This window comes from Propithecus coquereli, unplaced genomic scaffold (genome assembly GCF_000956105.1).
Source record: "Propithecus coquereli isolate 6110/MARCELLA unplaced genomic scaffold, Pcoq_1.0 Scaffold201, whole genome shotgun sequence".
NCBI lineage: Eukaryota > Metazoa > Chordata > Mammalia > Primates > Indriidae > Propithecus > Propithecus coquereli.
In genome coordinates, this window is record NW_012145079.1 from 2,579,948 (window position 1) to 2,596,384 (window position 16,437).

Consider the following 16,437-nt stretch of genomic DNA (forward strand, 5'->3'; position numbering starts at 1 on the left):
ACCTTAACAGAGCCATGCCTTTAAAGGCAGAAGTCTGGCATAAAAGACCTGATGACTTGAATTATTGCGAACTGCTCAATGAAAAGTGAAAGCCTTACAAACGTTTAGCCATAGTAGCCAGCACCTCTTCCTGGATCTGCATTGTGGTAGATCTTGTGCTGTCTTACAGATTGAAAATATTTGTATCAGTGCCTGACATTACATCACCGTCTTATTATAACTCCCTAATGCACTAGTATCTTTCCTCTGGTTCTCATGTCACTCGCAATTACTTTTATTGCCAAGAATGCTTGCTTTTTTCTCTAAGCTGAATATGCCTGTATAATCTTTTAATGCTTGTACTCAGTCCTCGTTTTTCTACTTACTCTATGCATTTGTATTTTTCCAGCCCTTGCTATATACTCAAGCTAATTATTAGTACTTACTTTGCCTTAAACCCTGAAGTTACTGGTCTGCTTCAAGCAAAAACTTGTGTTCCTTCCGTCTAGAATGAAGCACTTCTGGTGGTCTCTTTGCGTTTGAGTATTTAATCCTCAAATATGGCACAGAAATTCGAAAGCCTTCACCTTAAATGACATTTCATATATAGAAATGACTTTGCAGCTTCTTCTACTGTGTCAAGCTGCTATTTATAATATCTTTCAATAGCGTAAGAATTAAGAATCTTGGCGGATGGAAAACTGGGCACCAAGAGGCATAATCAAAGACAGCAAAACATGTCTGGCCGTGGCCCAGATACACTGTAACGGCCAGCACAGATATCATGTCTGCCACCCCAGTTTCAATGCCAAAACCAGCAGGCAGAACTCACTTAGCTGCATGCCTGTGTCATTTGAGAGAGTTCAAATGAGGAAGCAGCAAACTGGTTTTCATAATGAATAAAAAAGTAAGGCTCCTCCTATTCAGTATACCAAGCCAGGTGATCATATATCCTAATCTTTCTTATGCCCATCAAGAGACATCTTGGATCTGATGCTGAAGCCTTGAGACTTAAAAGAGAACAATCAAAGTTTACACAATGACTTTTTAACAAGGACAGGAGATGCTGTATGCTAATACAGCTCTTTACTCCTCTACATGTCGGAATGTTATCTCATATCACACAAGGAAAAAAAAATGGGATCACTAAAAATACTTATGGTAGGGTTCTGGTTTAAAAATTCCAGTGACACATAGAAAATGACTATCGTTTTTTAAATTTTAAACTGCGTAATTATTTATATACTAAGCTGACAACTTTTTTTCTGAAAAGGAGTCTTTAAGAATAATATGAGCTTCAAACTATTGGTTACTATGAATCTCTTCAATCTTAAGTACATTTTAGTGACTATTTCAAAGGAATTTTCACAGCAGTTAATTTCATGTGTTTAAAAATGTGAAAGATTTACTAAAAATCTTTCTTGGTGCCACAGGGATTTAAATTAATGCTAGGATAAGAGAATGTTCTAAAGGAGTGCAAAGGGTCCACTGGGAATTGTTTATAGGAGCTTTTCTTAGAATACTATTTAATTCAACCTTATAGAAAGAGGGAGCTTTTTTCCCTCCCGTTTATCTATTCATTCATTTTAATGTTTGTTAATTATTCACCATGTGCTGAACCCTCGGGAGGCACTGAGTTTCAAAGATTAACGATATCTTTTTTGATATGAAGGAGTTCCTTCTTCACTAATGGAGGTTTTCACATTAACAAATAATTATATTAATAATATGACATTTTTGCTGTAAATGTAGTTGGGGATAGAAGCACAAAGAAGGGTGGGACTAACTTTGTCATCGTGATGTGGAGAGCAACTTTGGAGAGGAAATGACATTTGCGTAGGGATAGGGAGTGATGAACAGTCCTTCCGGTGGAGGGTGGAGCATACCCGGGATAGTTATGTGAGATGTCTTTTGCATCACAATAAAGAGCTAGGGGAGCTCCTTGGAGGGACAACTAAAAAGGGCCCCCAAAAGCACTTTGATGTTAGAATACTTCCTAGAAAAAATTATAGAGAATTCAATACTGAGAAGGAATCAAATAAAAACATGCTCAGCTATAAAGGGGATAAAAGAATACATGCTTTCTTTCCCCCTACAAAATTGTGGAGTACCAGATCTGGAATTAGAATTCAAAGAGCCAGTCATCAAAGAAGGATGTGTTTCCCAGGTCTGCAACATTAGTATATTATGAGTTACCCCCACAAAGATATTAAGGGTGAAAACAAAAAGAGATGGAAGACAGTTTAGCTAAATCCATACATAGGTGGTTGCTACATATATACACAAGTTCATTAGATGAAGCCACAAGTAACTGGAATATAATACATTCCTGAATTTCACAGTTTGACCTGATACATTGACCTGATGCATTCACATAGGCCGATTCACCCCAGAATACCTGGATGGATGATGTGACATATTCGTGCTCTTCACTAGTGTTCCAATAAACATACTTTGCTACTAAATAATCAAGAATTATACTGTGGTACCAGGAAAGAGTTTTAGGACAGCACGATTTTTAAAGTATTTTAAAATAAAAATTCACACTCCAGAAAACACAAACTTGTTGTCTGTCCTATCAGCTCTGATTTCATTCTCTTCTATTAAACATTCCTAAAAACTTGGTCTAGTGAACCTAGAAAAGTTCAAGAGTTTTCCCCTCGTAGGCCTATGCTGAGTAAGTACGGAAGTTATCAGTTACTATTATTTAGAAAAAGTATCTGGGATTCAAGTAAGCCTCCAGTTGCCTGGTTGTGCAACTTGAAAGAAGTCAACTATCCAGTTCTGTAACTTGATTTCCTCACCTGCCAAATACAAATCACTCTAAGTGTTTTGTTGTCATCATTATTGTTGTTGTTTTACCCAGCTCACAGGGATGCTATGAAGGCGAAACCGCGTAAGTAACAATAAATCATGTAGAAGGTTTAAAATCCAATTGAAAGAATACCCTAAGATACAAAGATCTGTGTGTGCGTGTGTGTGTGTGCATGTATACACACGTGCTATATCAACCGACATGTATTAAATCCAAATCCAACAAAATCTTCCTGAGGTGAAAACCCTGACATTACCTATGATGGACAGTATCCTCTTTCCTCCTGTCAATTGCTAAGAGGCCCGAAGCACTTTAAACCCCAAAAAGTACTAACTCTGTCCCGAGCACCATTCATTTAGTGGTGGGTGGACACTAAGCCATTACTAGTTATGACAGAAGAATCCTGTGGCCAGCCAGGTTCTCATGGTAACACAATTAAATCTGAAACAAGAGGTTTGAGCCTTCTCTTCTCCTCAATCTCTTCTCCTATTCTTGTTCCCTAAAATTGTGTTTTATTTTTAAGATTATTCAAGGATTATGTATGCTTCAGTAATTTCCTTAGATAGTTACCATCCCAACACCAATCATGTTGATTTTAATTTAGTGGATTAGAAAGAGACTCGGGTGTAGAGAGTTCTCAATTTTATACCATTGTGCCTTGACTTGCTTTCCAGGGCTGGAATACTGGAAGTGTTTCATATATCACACGGGGAGGATTTATGGATATGCTTACTATCACTGTATAAAGTAGATAATAATAAATCACTATGGCTAATACTCCAGGTTCAAATAGTATTGCACTTTTTATTCAAATGTTAGAATATTTATAAATTAATGCAAATATCCTACAGAAAAAAAGAATCAGGTTGAAACAATTCTGAGATACATAGATGCCTTTGTATTTTTCAATCCTGTAGGATTCTGTGTTTATTCCATCAAAGGGAAGTTTTCTTACTTCAGGGGAAGTCAGGTAAATTCTGTTCAACAGACAGGTTGTTAGAATCTGCCTGAGCCCCACAAGGAATGCTATATGCCAGTGGGGAGGAAGAGGGATAAAAGGAATATTTCTGGAATTTTTCTCTCTCACATGAAGCTATAGCTCTAAAAAGGCTCCTGAAATGATTCTGTTCCCATTTCCATAAAGACAAAGACAGTCTTTAGAGGTGTTTCCACATTTTTGGCAAATCAAAAAATTAACCCAGCCTCTTCGGCTAGTCATTCCCCACTTAATATTTTGAAATATAATAGTGTATAATGTTTTCCAAAGTTTGAATACAGACTAAATTTTTAAAGTAAATGCTACCATTCCACCCAGCTAAGGAATGTGCAGAATAGTAAAATAATAGAACGTGTGTGTGTGTGTGTGTGTGTGTGTGTATGTGTGTGTATGGGGAAAAAAGTAAAATGTAAAAAAAGTATGGATTATTATGTCTTAGAATAAATGTAACCATTGGATTTGGAATGTTTTTAGTAATTTTAAAGAGAATCATACTTTTGCTATTGACATTTATTCAGTAATTCTAAAAGATAAACATGGTGTCTTAAACCAACAATTTCTTCCTTAAATTTTTATATATGTACTACCCAGATTTGGATTATTTCAGGGTCTCACTGTAAAGTTTACTTATGGTAGAATTTCCTCTTTGAGCAGCAAGGTTCAATAAGCAGATTTTTTTTTATGAGTTGCTTTCCTTCTTAGAACTTTGCTTCATGTTAGGATTCTTTTTATCAATACATAGAATACTAAGCTATAATTTGGTTAGTATAAAAATAAAAGCATTAATTTTATTTAACCTCTGACTTATAGTAGAAATCAAATAGTTGAACCTAAATTAACACAGTTTTTTGCATCTCTGGTACACACCCAACAGATGTCATTTTTCAGATCTGTGATCATCTTGCATACAGTGATATTTTAAGCAAATGCTATTTAATGCTTCAAAAAATATGGAGGGCAAAGATGCAATCTTTTTGAGATTGATGACATAAGAGTGTGCCATTTACAAAAAGCAAAACAAGGGAACAGATGACTGAGTCTGAATTATTTCTCTCCTCCCCCTCCTGTCTTTCACACGTGCTCGCACTTCTGGTGTCTGTTCACACAACACATGTACTTGGTGCGGTTCTTCTGCTTCCCACGAGGGCACGCAAGAACAAAAACATCTTTATGATCAATCTAGAAGTGGTCAGTTTTTCTCCTAGTCTACAGGGTTAGGAAGAGAAGTGGTTGGAAGCTGAAAAGCATGTCAGTGGTAGTCACTTTTGGGGGAGCAATAACAAAACTGCTGCCTAAGAGACTTAGATCACAAGTCATAACCCATTCTCTGAAGTATTCTTCAGACTTCAGCAGAAAACTTTTTTAGCTAGACTAGGTCACAAAATTCTCAAAACTAAGAAAATCATTAGACATCTTGAGATGGGTGAGATAAAACAGATATTTACTTAGCACTGATTTCTTGGTGAATGCAATACATTCTCCACCAGCGTTAGTCCACACAGTATCCATGGCAAATAAGGAAAAAGCACCCCCTTTGGGCAGACACATTCAGGTGAGCACATGGCTGTGGGTAGAACTGCAGCTGGATTCCAACATCCTCTTGTCCCCTCAAGTAGATAACCTCATGCGGGGTATAATCTGAACAACTAGACATGGGGATCCTATTTATAGAGATCTCTCTCTTTAGTACTTTACAAATCATAAGACAAAAATAATATAACTAGAACATTTATCTATAGCCGTTACAGAGTTGGATTGTGTCAGAGAGAGACTGTAAAATTTTCTATAGGAAATACCAAATTCACTCAGCATGGATTCCTTGTAATAATGTTGTCAAAGAGCTACCAAAGAAAAAGGCCTTCTCCTTGTTTTCACTCCTAGGAGAGTGAAATATACTTACCACCATCTTCAACTGCAAAATGGAACATATCACTTGTGGCATTGGCCCCTTCTCTTAACACATAGCATATTTTCATGTCATCGATGTCAGCTAGAAAATAAGCAAACAGCAAGACAATTAATTACTAGGGTAAAACTGATGACTCTATACTTACGGTAAATTTTATTGGCTATTACTTTTTCTGTAAACATGTTCAGATTCCCTTCTCCTAAGAGAAACAGTGCTATCTTATTTATCAGATCTCTAAGCCCCTTGATTTCAGCTGTGCCAAGGAAATCTGATCCCTTACACAGATAAATAGAGTGCAAGACTTAGTTTATAATAATAGCAAGGTGTTGCCCCTCCCAACGGTATTTGCATGTTCTTGCATCAAAGGAGTGACTTTCTAAATATGGAATGTCAGGCACCATGACAGGTGGAAAGGAAGATATTTGAGGCATGGCAGCTTTCCTGGCGCTCTAGAAATGACATCCTTTGCTTCCCTGTCAGACTGGCTCTCCTAGGAAAGAGGCTTGGCCTCCCCACTCTGGTTCACTTTTCTTACCTTTTGTGCTCTACTATTTTTAACCTCTCTAAAGTCTGAAAGAAAAAATCAAGGAGGTATTTTTTTTTAAAAAAAATCACACAGATTGATAAAACTATTATATCCCAAAATCAAAGATAACTTAGACAAGAAACAATCTAATAAAAGTGGAAACCTTTATTCATAGGTGAAAACTATACCACCTCAGAAAGGCCCCTGATATTGCTTCCTACTCTATGACATTTACTTGCATAGATTTGCTTTCATCACTAAGACACATTTTTAAAATTTATTCATCCATCTCACCTGTTCCTCTTCTTAATGATGTCACACAGACAACACAATAAAACAAGTACCATTGTGTTCTGTGCTATTCGCAACAGATTGTGATTTGATGCAGGCCCATCAGTGAGTTCCTAAGGCTACAGAAAATCAAGATCATAGCTAAAAATAGCTTCGATAATGGTAGGTAATATTTGCTTGTCTAGTGTGTGTCCTGTGGTTTTTTCATCTCCTAAAAGCTCTACTAAATTCATGCTCTGGAGTTCAAAGGCTTATGTATAAGACAATGACTTGATGAAAGAATAATCTCAAGGAAGCAAGGTTTTAGGATCAACCAAGTCTTTCATGAATTTCTATAGCTTCACTTTACAGACGTGAAATGTGTGCTCTACCCCGGCTCACACAGTTTTGAAAGGTGACTGGCTCACCATCAGGATCACGTGGGGAAGGGAAAATCTGATTTCATAGTTAATGATGCCTTCCTGCTTATAGTGGTAGTTGGAGGAGAAGTGAGTCTGAGATGTTTGGTTCTCTCTTAGCAATTCATTTCTAACTCTCCTACAATTTCCCACACTTTCTGCCTAGTGTCATTTCTATCTTTCTATATGGCTATCTTTCCTAGTAGATTGAAAACTTCTGGGATTTTTTTTTTTTCCATCTTAACATCCCACAGTTCTTTGCCCAGGGTCTGAGAGCAGTAAAGGGTCAATGTGTCTTAGATTAAAATGAAAGAGCCAAGTGGTCTGATAGACCACACTTGCACCTCTGCCTTTGCATGTGAGATGTCTCCTCCGGGGTAAGGAGTGAATCCCTCTGCACAGCTCTTTGCCTGTTTACTCTTAACTTTTACAACCGTCACTTTATCAGTAAGAAATACGGGAACTCTGCTGAATACACAGCCTTACCACAGGGACAACAATCTCCGGCCATGTGGGGAAGACCCTTTTCCGATCTTCCCACTCCTTAAATTGCGTAAGAAAACCTAAAGGCTCTACTAGGAGGAAAGAAAAAACTTTTTAGCATACCCAACATCTGTACAAATGTTTATTTGTGAAAAAAATGTAGTATTAAAGAGAGAGTTTCATTGAAGTAAATCACCACTTCAAAACTGATTTTTAAGAAACTTCTTTCATAGTAAAGAGAACAAGAATGCAATGACATGGCACTCAAGTGCCAAATTTCCCCTCCATGTTAGGGCATACGCTACTGATTTGTTTGAACATACTAACCCCCCCCTTTTTTTTTACAATTTGTTAATAATTTATGGTTCAGAAAAGAAACTTTTTAAAATGTCAAGTAAGTGAAGATTTTGATCATAACACTCATTCAACAGGTACCTCTAAAAATAATATAAACATACTACTCAAAACAAATATATAAACACTTAGCTTTCTTAAGGGACACATGTGTTAGATAAAAACCTAACAGCCAAAATGTTACCTTCTTTAAGCAAATATCTAAGAATTAACTAGATTCTTTTCTAGTTATTAAATATGCATTAAATCTATTTCAGTTTATCTACACAATCATTCCATGGGCTTTTTGTTTGTTTGTTTGAATTCTAAGTTCATTAATATGCCTGGTAATCACACCTGGTTCATACTCTTTGAGGAAAGAAAGATAATTATAAATCGTTCTCCTGAAGGTGATTTATAAATCATCTCACACAAGATATTATGTTCTTATTGTAGAGAAAAAAAATCTAGGTACTTGAGATAAGCGATTTAGACCTGGGCTTGGGGGAGCAGAGCATCTTGGCAAAGAGGTGAAGTTTGAAATAAATGTATAATTTTCCTAATTCTACATTGTTAACTTTTCCTCATAATGAAATTGTAAGTTTTAGAAATGAATTAATTTTTTTTTCTTCCAGGGACCATTAAGTCAATCAATTTAGGAAGAACCTTCTCTGGCCTCTTGTTCTAAACTGACTTACTTCAGTGCATTGAAAATCCATGAAAATACAGTTTAGCTTATCCATTCATGGTAAAGCAAAACCAAAAACAAATAAAAAGAATTTGCAGTTTCATTCCAAACACTGCTCTCATTTCTCCTACTGGAAGAGCAGCCATAGTAGCTTTCTGATAGAGCTTTCTTCATTTTTTAATCACTTACTTAATCTCTGTATATAATTGCTATGAATCAAACTCCAGCCTCAACTTGTTTAAATGAGTGCTGTGTGATTAAATACCAACAGTTTTACTAGTCAATATTTGGGTTTGTACTGGAATATGATAATTTCCCCTAAAATGGTAACTCTTAAAAAGTATCATCACTGTTCATAATAAACATAACTACTCTACATTTACGAAGACCATAAAAATTAATCATGGTGACTCAAAGTCAGTGAGATAGAACAATGATGGTATAATGAAATACGCTATGATGAAATAGCATAATTTTAGGGTTCAATATTTAAGAAATAATATTCCAATATTTTGAGCTGTTGGATTTGGTCCATAGAATTAAAATTAAATTATTTGCCTGTCTTCATCCAAAGATTCCCTTTTTTAAATTTCTAAAATCAGATTCCTTTTTCAGATTAGAGGAGTGATTTGAAGTACCATTTTCTATCATATAATATGTTCCTTTCATTCTCTTCACTTTCCATGAAAATAAACCAGTCTAAGATTGCATGGCATCTCTATTCTCAGAAAGCCTTCTCACAGAAGTTTCCTGCTGGTCTGGCGTGACACTTGGCACTCTGAGGTTTTCCTGTCCCTGCAGGCCCTAGGATATATTCAGGCTTTCAGCCAAGAATCAAGATGTTGGAGTGTGGGGCTTTTTGCCAGCATCTAAAACAGAGAAGCAGTTCACTTGAACACTACATTTTGCTACATCCATGTTTGTTAAAGCATTTGTTATCTAAGAGCACAACAAGGTGGCAAGAAAAGAACACCCTCACTGGGATGCCCTGGGGTTAAACACCATCTCAACTCACAGAGCCCACATAGGAAAGATCTAGTTTCCATTCTGATGTGGTGAGATTTTCATGAAAGCAACCCAAATCCCTTTGTAATGAAAGTCACACGTTCTAGAGAACAGAGGCCTAACTCCCAAGCCAGCAGAGCAAATAGGCTTCTCCTTTCCCTCACTGAATAACTCTGCACAGGTCACTTGCCCTTCCTGTCTCAGACTGTGTCCACCCACAAAGGAAATTCAGGTTAGAAATGTCCTTTTGCCTCAAGGATGCAGGTGCTTGAGGTAACTGGTGTTTGTTACTATGTGAGCGATAATGAAATCATTTCCTCCTTCTACTATTAATCGTGTTAACATATCGTCAGGTTCTTAATCAAATGGATGTATATTTTGGTGATGAACATATTGTCTTCTGTACACCATTAAGCAGGCTTTTCTTTTTTTTGTGTATCATAGTAGCATGCACTGTACATATAACTGTTACAACTCTAGGTATGTGTTTATCTTTTATGTCTTTGGACAGCTGTTTGTCTGAGTCATAACATATTACAAATTTTTTTAAATCTACAAAGTAAAAATAATTTTTTTCCTTTCAGTTACAAAGTTCCTAACAACCATAATAGTATTAGAATGATGCTCTTAAAAATTAATCAAAGTAACATAAGTTTGAAGCCTTTTTATAAATGGTAACTGATAATAACAGTAACGTGAATAAATAGGATTTAGAGAGCACATCTTTCTTTAAGGGGCTAAAATGCTTCATGAACTATTTGCAGCATATAAAACCGCAGATGATCACAGGACAGGTGTTGCAAATGGAGCAGAGTTGGAAAGCCTGCTTCAGTTATAATTCACCAAAGTCTGGCACCTGCTTTGGCAGCATACCTTGCCACTGTCAAAATACATTGATACTCTCTCTAATGAAGGTCACTGCAGTGGTACGTGGGCAAGAAGGGAAGTGTTTTCCCAGGGAAGTGAGTCCCTGTTTTCTCTCCTTCCCCTGTTTTCCCTCCCCTTCCCTTCTCTTAGACTCCCACCTGATGCTCTACTTATAAGGCTTTCAGTGACAGGCATATTTGGAAGGAAAAGTGAAACATACCTTGGGTAAACTGGGTGATGCTGTGGTTGCCTCTGCCCAGGTTGAGAAGATACCCATGTCGAGGGGCTTCTGTCACAATAAACCTAAGAGAAAAGTGTAGGCTGTCTCTGTCCTCCACTTTTAGTATCTTGCTTGTGATCATAAACCCCAAGTGGCCAGTGACCAGAGTGCGAAGTGTAGAGGCCCCTTTATTCACTGCAATTTGGGGAGCACTATTGTCAATAGCTAAGACCTGAATCTTCATCACTTGAGGTCTCCTTGTTTCAAATACTGTATCAGGGAAAACATAGAAGTCTGTATGGGTGCCATCAGTCACTATGAAGGAGAAGCTGTCTTCACTTGACTCGGTGCCATCATGTTTGTAGCTGATTAAGTTTTCATTCAAGTCTTGCTTGGTAAAAACCGTGACAGGTCTGGTATTGTTGAACAGGAGACGGCCATGAACAGGCACCTGGGTGATGGTGAATTTCAGGAGTTTGTCAGGAGTATCTCTGTCTTCGACAGTGAGTTCAAAGGGAGTGATCAGCTTATTTTCATTTTCACTGACAACCAGGCTGTGGATCGTGACCACCGGCTTTTTGTTGTCCACATCGCTAATGGAGATGCGGAATGTCCGAAAGACAGGGTTACGTCCGTCGGTGACTTGAAACTCAAAACTGTCCATCTTCACCTCATCATCGGCTGTGTGGATGTAATAGATTTTGTTGCCAGCCAGTTGGAGCTGAGTGAAAGATGCGATGGACACTCCAGGTTGATCTGTGCACTCTAAGTGACCTCGTATGGGAGCCCTGGTTATGGTAAAAACTAAGTTTTCATCAGGACTATTCAAGTCACTAGTGCTCAGTAGGTCTGTTGTGAGAGTGACCTTGCCACCTTCTTTCAAGGACACTCCCTTACTTATCACATTAGGGAAGACAATGTCAATGCTCCCAATGGACACATAGAAGTAGCGATCTATGAGGGCATTTATTCCATCAGTCACATCAAATTTAATCAGGTCGCGAATGCCTTCTTGCCCAACGTGGACATACTGAATTACATTTCTGTCCACTTCATCCTGTGTAAAATTCATGCCCACTGTGATATTTTCAAAGGCACCTGTAGGTTTTTGTCTCTGTAATAAGCCATGTCCTGGCCCATAACGAATAATATAAACCAAAGATTTGTCTTCTGAGTCTAAGTCGGTTGCCATTAATAGTTTGTTGTTGATAGTTTTGGTTTCCCCAATTTCTATTTCTAGTCCATTATTGATGGCCATTCTGGGGGTCTCATCATCAACAGGGATGACCATGACGAGGACCGTCTTTTCCACAGAGTGCTTGCCATCTGTTAGTTTAATCACGAGACTGTCTTCCTGGGTCTCAGAGTCATCGTGCTCATAGATAATGCTGGAACTCTCTATGATCTGGTCCAAGGTGAAGCTTTCAACCAAAACCGTGCCATTTATCAGCTGGTTCATGATGTGACCATGAGTAGGGAATTGGGTAATAGTGAAAGTTAAATCATCTGGGGGAATGTCAGCGTCAGCAGCGTTGAGAATGGGTGTATCAATTACCAGACTCATGCCTTCCATCACCATAAATTCTCTCATGAACATCTCCGGCTGTTCATCATTGGTGGGAATGATTACAATGGGGAAAAAATGTCTCTCTGAAAAGTTAATGCCATCAGAACAACGAAATAGAAATCGATCTTCCACAGGCTCCACCCCTTTGTGGACACTCTGGACATAATTAATGTGACCCTGCCTGAGATCCTTCAGAGTGAAGGCACTTATGGCAATCCCTGCTCTTGATTTCTCAGAGCCTGGAGCTGGAGAAATGTTTTCAACATAACCAGAGGTAGGTTGAATAACTATAGTGCACAAGATGTCATCGTTCAGGGAATCGACATCTTCAGCACTTATATGCATTGAAGTCATAACACTTTTATCACCTTCCATTACTATAAACTGTTCTCCCACAGAAATTTCTGGGGCCTGGCTGTCAACAGGGAGGATAGTCACCCACACAGTAACTCCATGGATAGTACTGCCTCTGATTCTCCATTCTTGAGACATATCTGACAGACTCAGGTTAAAAGAATCCGCTTTGGGCAACAGGCCTATCTCACCACTGGTATGGGCATAGACAACAGAGCCCTCCAAGATGTCCCTTTGGGTAAACTGCTCTGCTGGAACTCCATTGACTAAGATTTCCCCATACAAGGGCGGATCTTCTAAGAGGAAAGTCAACATCAAATCATCAGTGTCCTCATCAGTCCCCTTAATAATATTGGCAGTGATTTCAGTAGCCCTGTTTTCTAAGACATCGAGATAGGACTCCAGAGTGCCAGAAGGGCGGCTCAGCATGGACACCTCTTCATCCACTGGCCGGACATTCACTCTGAGAGTGATGGGCACCACGTGGTGTCTGTCACTGACTTCCAAAGAGCAGCTGTCAGTCAGGGACTCATCCCCATTGTGGGAGTAGGAAATTCTGCCCTCTTTTATGTCCTCCAAGTGGAAGAGCCCCCCTACACTTAGTATCTGTCCAGACACTCGCATGTGGCCATGTTTGGGTGCCTGTGTGAGAGTGAAAGAGATGTGGGCCACGTCAGTGTCCACATCACTCACGTGCAGCTCAGTCTCACTCAGGATGTGGTGGCCCTTCTGCTGAATAGTGAAGCCGGTGTTGAGGATCTCAGGGGGCTGGTTGTCCACGGGCTGCAAGTAAAGGGTGAAGGTGCCTGGAGCCACATTCCCAGCTCGGTCCTCCACCTGGAACTGGAACTGGGCCACTCGAGTAGCCACTCCCAGTTCTCGACCTGGGGGTCTGTAAGCAATTTTGTGGTGGTTGATCTGGGCTTGGGTAAAATGGGTCACCACGACTGAGGGGCTCTCAGTCAGGACTAAGGTGCCCAGAGGCGCTGGTGAGTGATTTTCATCTGTGTCCATGGGGGGCTGAGTCACTGTGTAACGTAGCTCTCGGTCATCTGTGTCCAGGTCAGTGTAACGCAGCCACTTCTTCCTCAGGGGTGTGAGCTGGGATTCCTGCACCACCATCCGAAGGGGACAGCCACTGCTCAGCTCCGGAGGGAGGCGATCCACGGGATGGATGCGTATCACAAACTTCTGTAGCCCAGACTGATTAGGGGGGTCATGGTTATCCTGGACTCTAAACGTGAACTGGTCCATGACTGGCCCAGGACTATGAGGCCCGGAGTGCCTGTAGAACAGCCTCCCCTCCGTTATGTCCCGCTGCTGCCACTCTGTCACTGTTCGCTCATAGAATGTGCCCTGCTTCCTCCAAAGGCCCTCAAGAAGCTCCTGCTCCTCACGGGGAGGGTGGGTTTGACGGAAAAGCAGATGCCCTGTAGTTGAGAAGGGTGACTCCAGCACAAACAGCAGCAGAGAGTCATCTGAATCCATGTCAGTGGCACTCAAAGTAAGGGGCAGGATGGGTACTGTTTCACCCTCTGCCAGTGTCAGCCCTGTGTTGGCATTGAGGACAGGTGGCTGGTCATCCACAGGCACTAAGGTGATGGGAAACAGAAACTGTACCTGGTGCCTGCCTCCCCCATCCACCATGCGAAACACCAGGTTGTCACTCAGTGAGCCATCGTTGTCATCATGCTGGTAGACCACCTGGCCAGCTGCCAGCTCAGCCACTGTAAAGCTTTTGGGAGCAGAGTTGCCACTGGAATCACCTAGAATGAGAAGGCGACCATGCCGGAGCCCAGCAACCACCTCCAGCCGCACTGCTTCTAGGTCATCCTCATCACTGATGACCAAGTTTTGCGGGCCACTGCCCGCAGGGCCCGTGAGGGGTCGAGACTGCCCCTCATAGAGAATAAGACCAGTATTCCGGGTGACCACGGGAGCCAGTGTGTTCATGGGCTTTACCACTACCATGAAGGCAAAAGGGTCTGAAGCTGCTCCTTCCGGGTCCACTACCTCCAGCTCCAGTTCGAAGAGCCGCTCCTGGTCAGAGTCTTCAGAGGGCGGCTGGTAGGCGATCTTCAGGAGGTGCAGATCCCTCTGAGTGAAGGAAGAAAGGGGCAGGCTGCGATCATCAGTGCTCACCAAGTAGCCCTGGCCAGGCTGGAACGGAGAGGTGAGGTTAAAGATCAACAGGTCGGGGGCAGACTCAGCATCCTCGGCTGCCAGCATGTCTGGGGTCAGGGCGGTCAGTACAAACTGGTCCACCTCCATCATCATCATGGCCACGAAACTGGGCTTGGGTGCCGTGTTCTCGGCCCCTCCACGGATCCTCACCAGCACCTGGAAGTGCTCGCGTTTCAAAGCAGGGCTGCCCACGGGAGCACCTCGTGAACGCAGCTCCACCACCATGGGCACCCAGTCCCTGTTTGGTGAGCGACTGGGGGCTGTGTGGCGGTAGCGCACGCCCAACTCCTGGAAAGCTTTGCAGTCCATCAGGAGAGGTTCCGGGGCACCTCTCTCTCTGGCTCCTCCTGGGACCTGCGGGTAGTGGAGGAGCTCTCCATAGCGAGGCAGCGCGCCCAAACCGGACAGGATGCCCACGCGGCACTCCTCTGTCTCGGGCAGGTAGGCGAACTCCAGGCTCCGCGCGTCCAAGGCATTGCTAGTACCCAACAGTTCTTCCACAACCAGGGGCAAGTTACGAGTCACAACCTCTAGCTGGGTGAAGACCACCTCCACCTCCAGCACCAAGGGTAGCACTACCGCCCCTCCGGGCGCGTCGTAGCGCAGCTGCAGCCGGACGCGGTCCCGCGACGGGCTGCGCGCACCCAGGTGCGAGTAGCGCACCTCGCCAGGGCCGAAGTCGCACGGGAAGCGCTTGGGACTCAGGTAGCCTGGTCGCTGGGCCAGCGCGTCGTTATCTAGCACGGACACCGCACAGCGGTCTCCCGGCTGCACCTGCAACACCAGGTCGTGCAGCGGATCCAGCCAGACTTCACGGCCGAAGGGCACCCTGAGTCCGCGGTTCGCCAACACTATGGCCTCCTCGGCAAGGACCCCTGCAGCCCCCACGAGACCCGGAGACAGCAACGCCCGACCAGGGGCAGCGGGCTGTGCCGGGTCGCAGCTTACCAGTGACAGGAGAAGCGGTGGCAGCAGCAGCAGCCGGGGCTGCAGCGGAGGTATTGACCGAAAGCTGGTGGAGCTGGCTGTCTGGGGCGAGGCGATCCCGCAGGTCCCGGCTGCGTGCATGGTCCGAGCGTCGGGGCTGCGGCAGGTCGGCTTGGGAGTGTGCAAAGTCAGTCCCCGGGCGGGCAACAAGAGACACCTCCGGAAAGTGCCAGGAACTGCGCACGCACGCTGCCTGCGGGGTCCTCCTGCAGCCCGGACTGGTCCAGAAGTTTGTGCAAGTTGCGCGGCGCCGTCCGGGCTGGAGCCGCAGTGGGCGAGGCTGAGCCCCCCCAGGCAGCCCGACGCGGCAGCTCGCGACTCAGTCGCGCGGAGAACTGAGAGCCTCGGCTCCTACGTCCCAGGTCCCGGGACCCTGGGCTTTGAGGGAAACCCCTCCCCTTGCACCCCCTTACTCTAGTTCTCCCAGGAGGCCAATCGTTGGTCCCAGGAGGAGGCCCCGAGTCGGGGGTTGGGTAGTAATTTCTGCCAATCAGCTCTTAGTGGCCAAGGCGGGGAAACTACTGAGAGGGGAGGAGACAGAAGGCGCAACAGGTTGTCTTGGAAGTGCGGGAAGAGCGGCCTGGGGCTGCCCACCCTTGCTTGCGCTTTGCTCTGGGCTGCTAGATCCGGGTCACTCGCAGGGGAGTCGGGACCTGCTGCTGTGCTGGATTCCCTTCTTCATCTGCCTGGGATCGAGGATTACACATTTTAGCCGCGCCCGGGCCCCATTCAATGAAATCCCGCGCAGGGCACGGTCATTTCTCCGAAACTCACAAACGCGAGAGGAGAGTGAGACGCAATGCCTCTTGAGCTTGAAGCGAAACCCAGAACAGT

General features: G+C 43.0%; 1 protein-coding gene across 1 annotated transcript in view; it reads right to left on the minus strand.

Moving 5' to 3' along the window:
- FREM2 (FRAS1 related extracellular matrix protein 2) overlaps positions 1–15,684 on the minus strand; it is a 178,703-nt gene extending 163,019 nt beyond the window's left edge. Inside the window, exons 1-2 of the mRNA XM_012643819.1 lie at positions 10,512–15,684; positions 5,692–5,781 (exon numbers count right to left, since the gene is read on the minus strand). Of these exons, the coding sequence (XP_012499273.1) occupies positions 5,692–5,781; positions 10,512–15,684 (5,263 nt within the window). The remainder of the gene's footprint in view (positions 1–5,691; positions 5,782–10,511) is intronic.
- Positions 15,685–16,437: the final 753 nt, after the last annotated feature.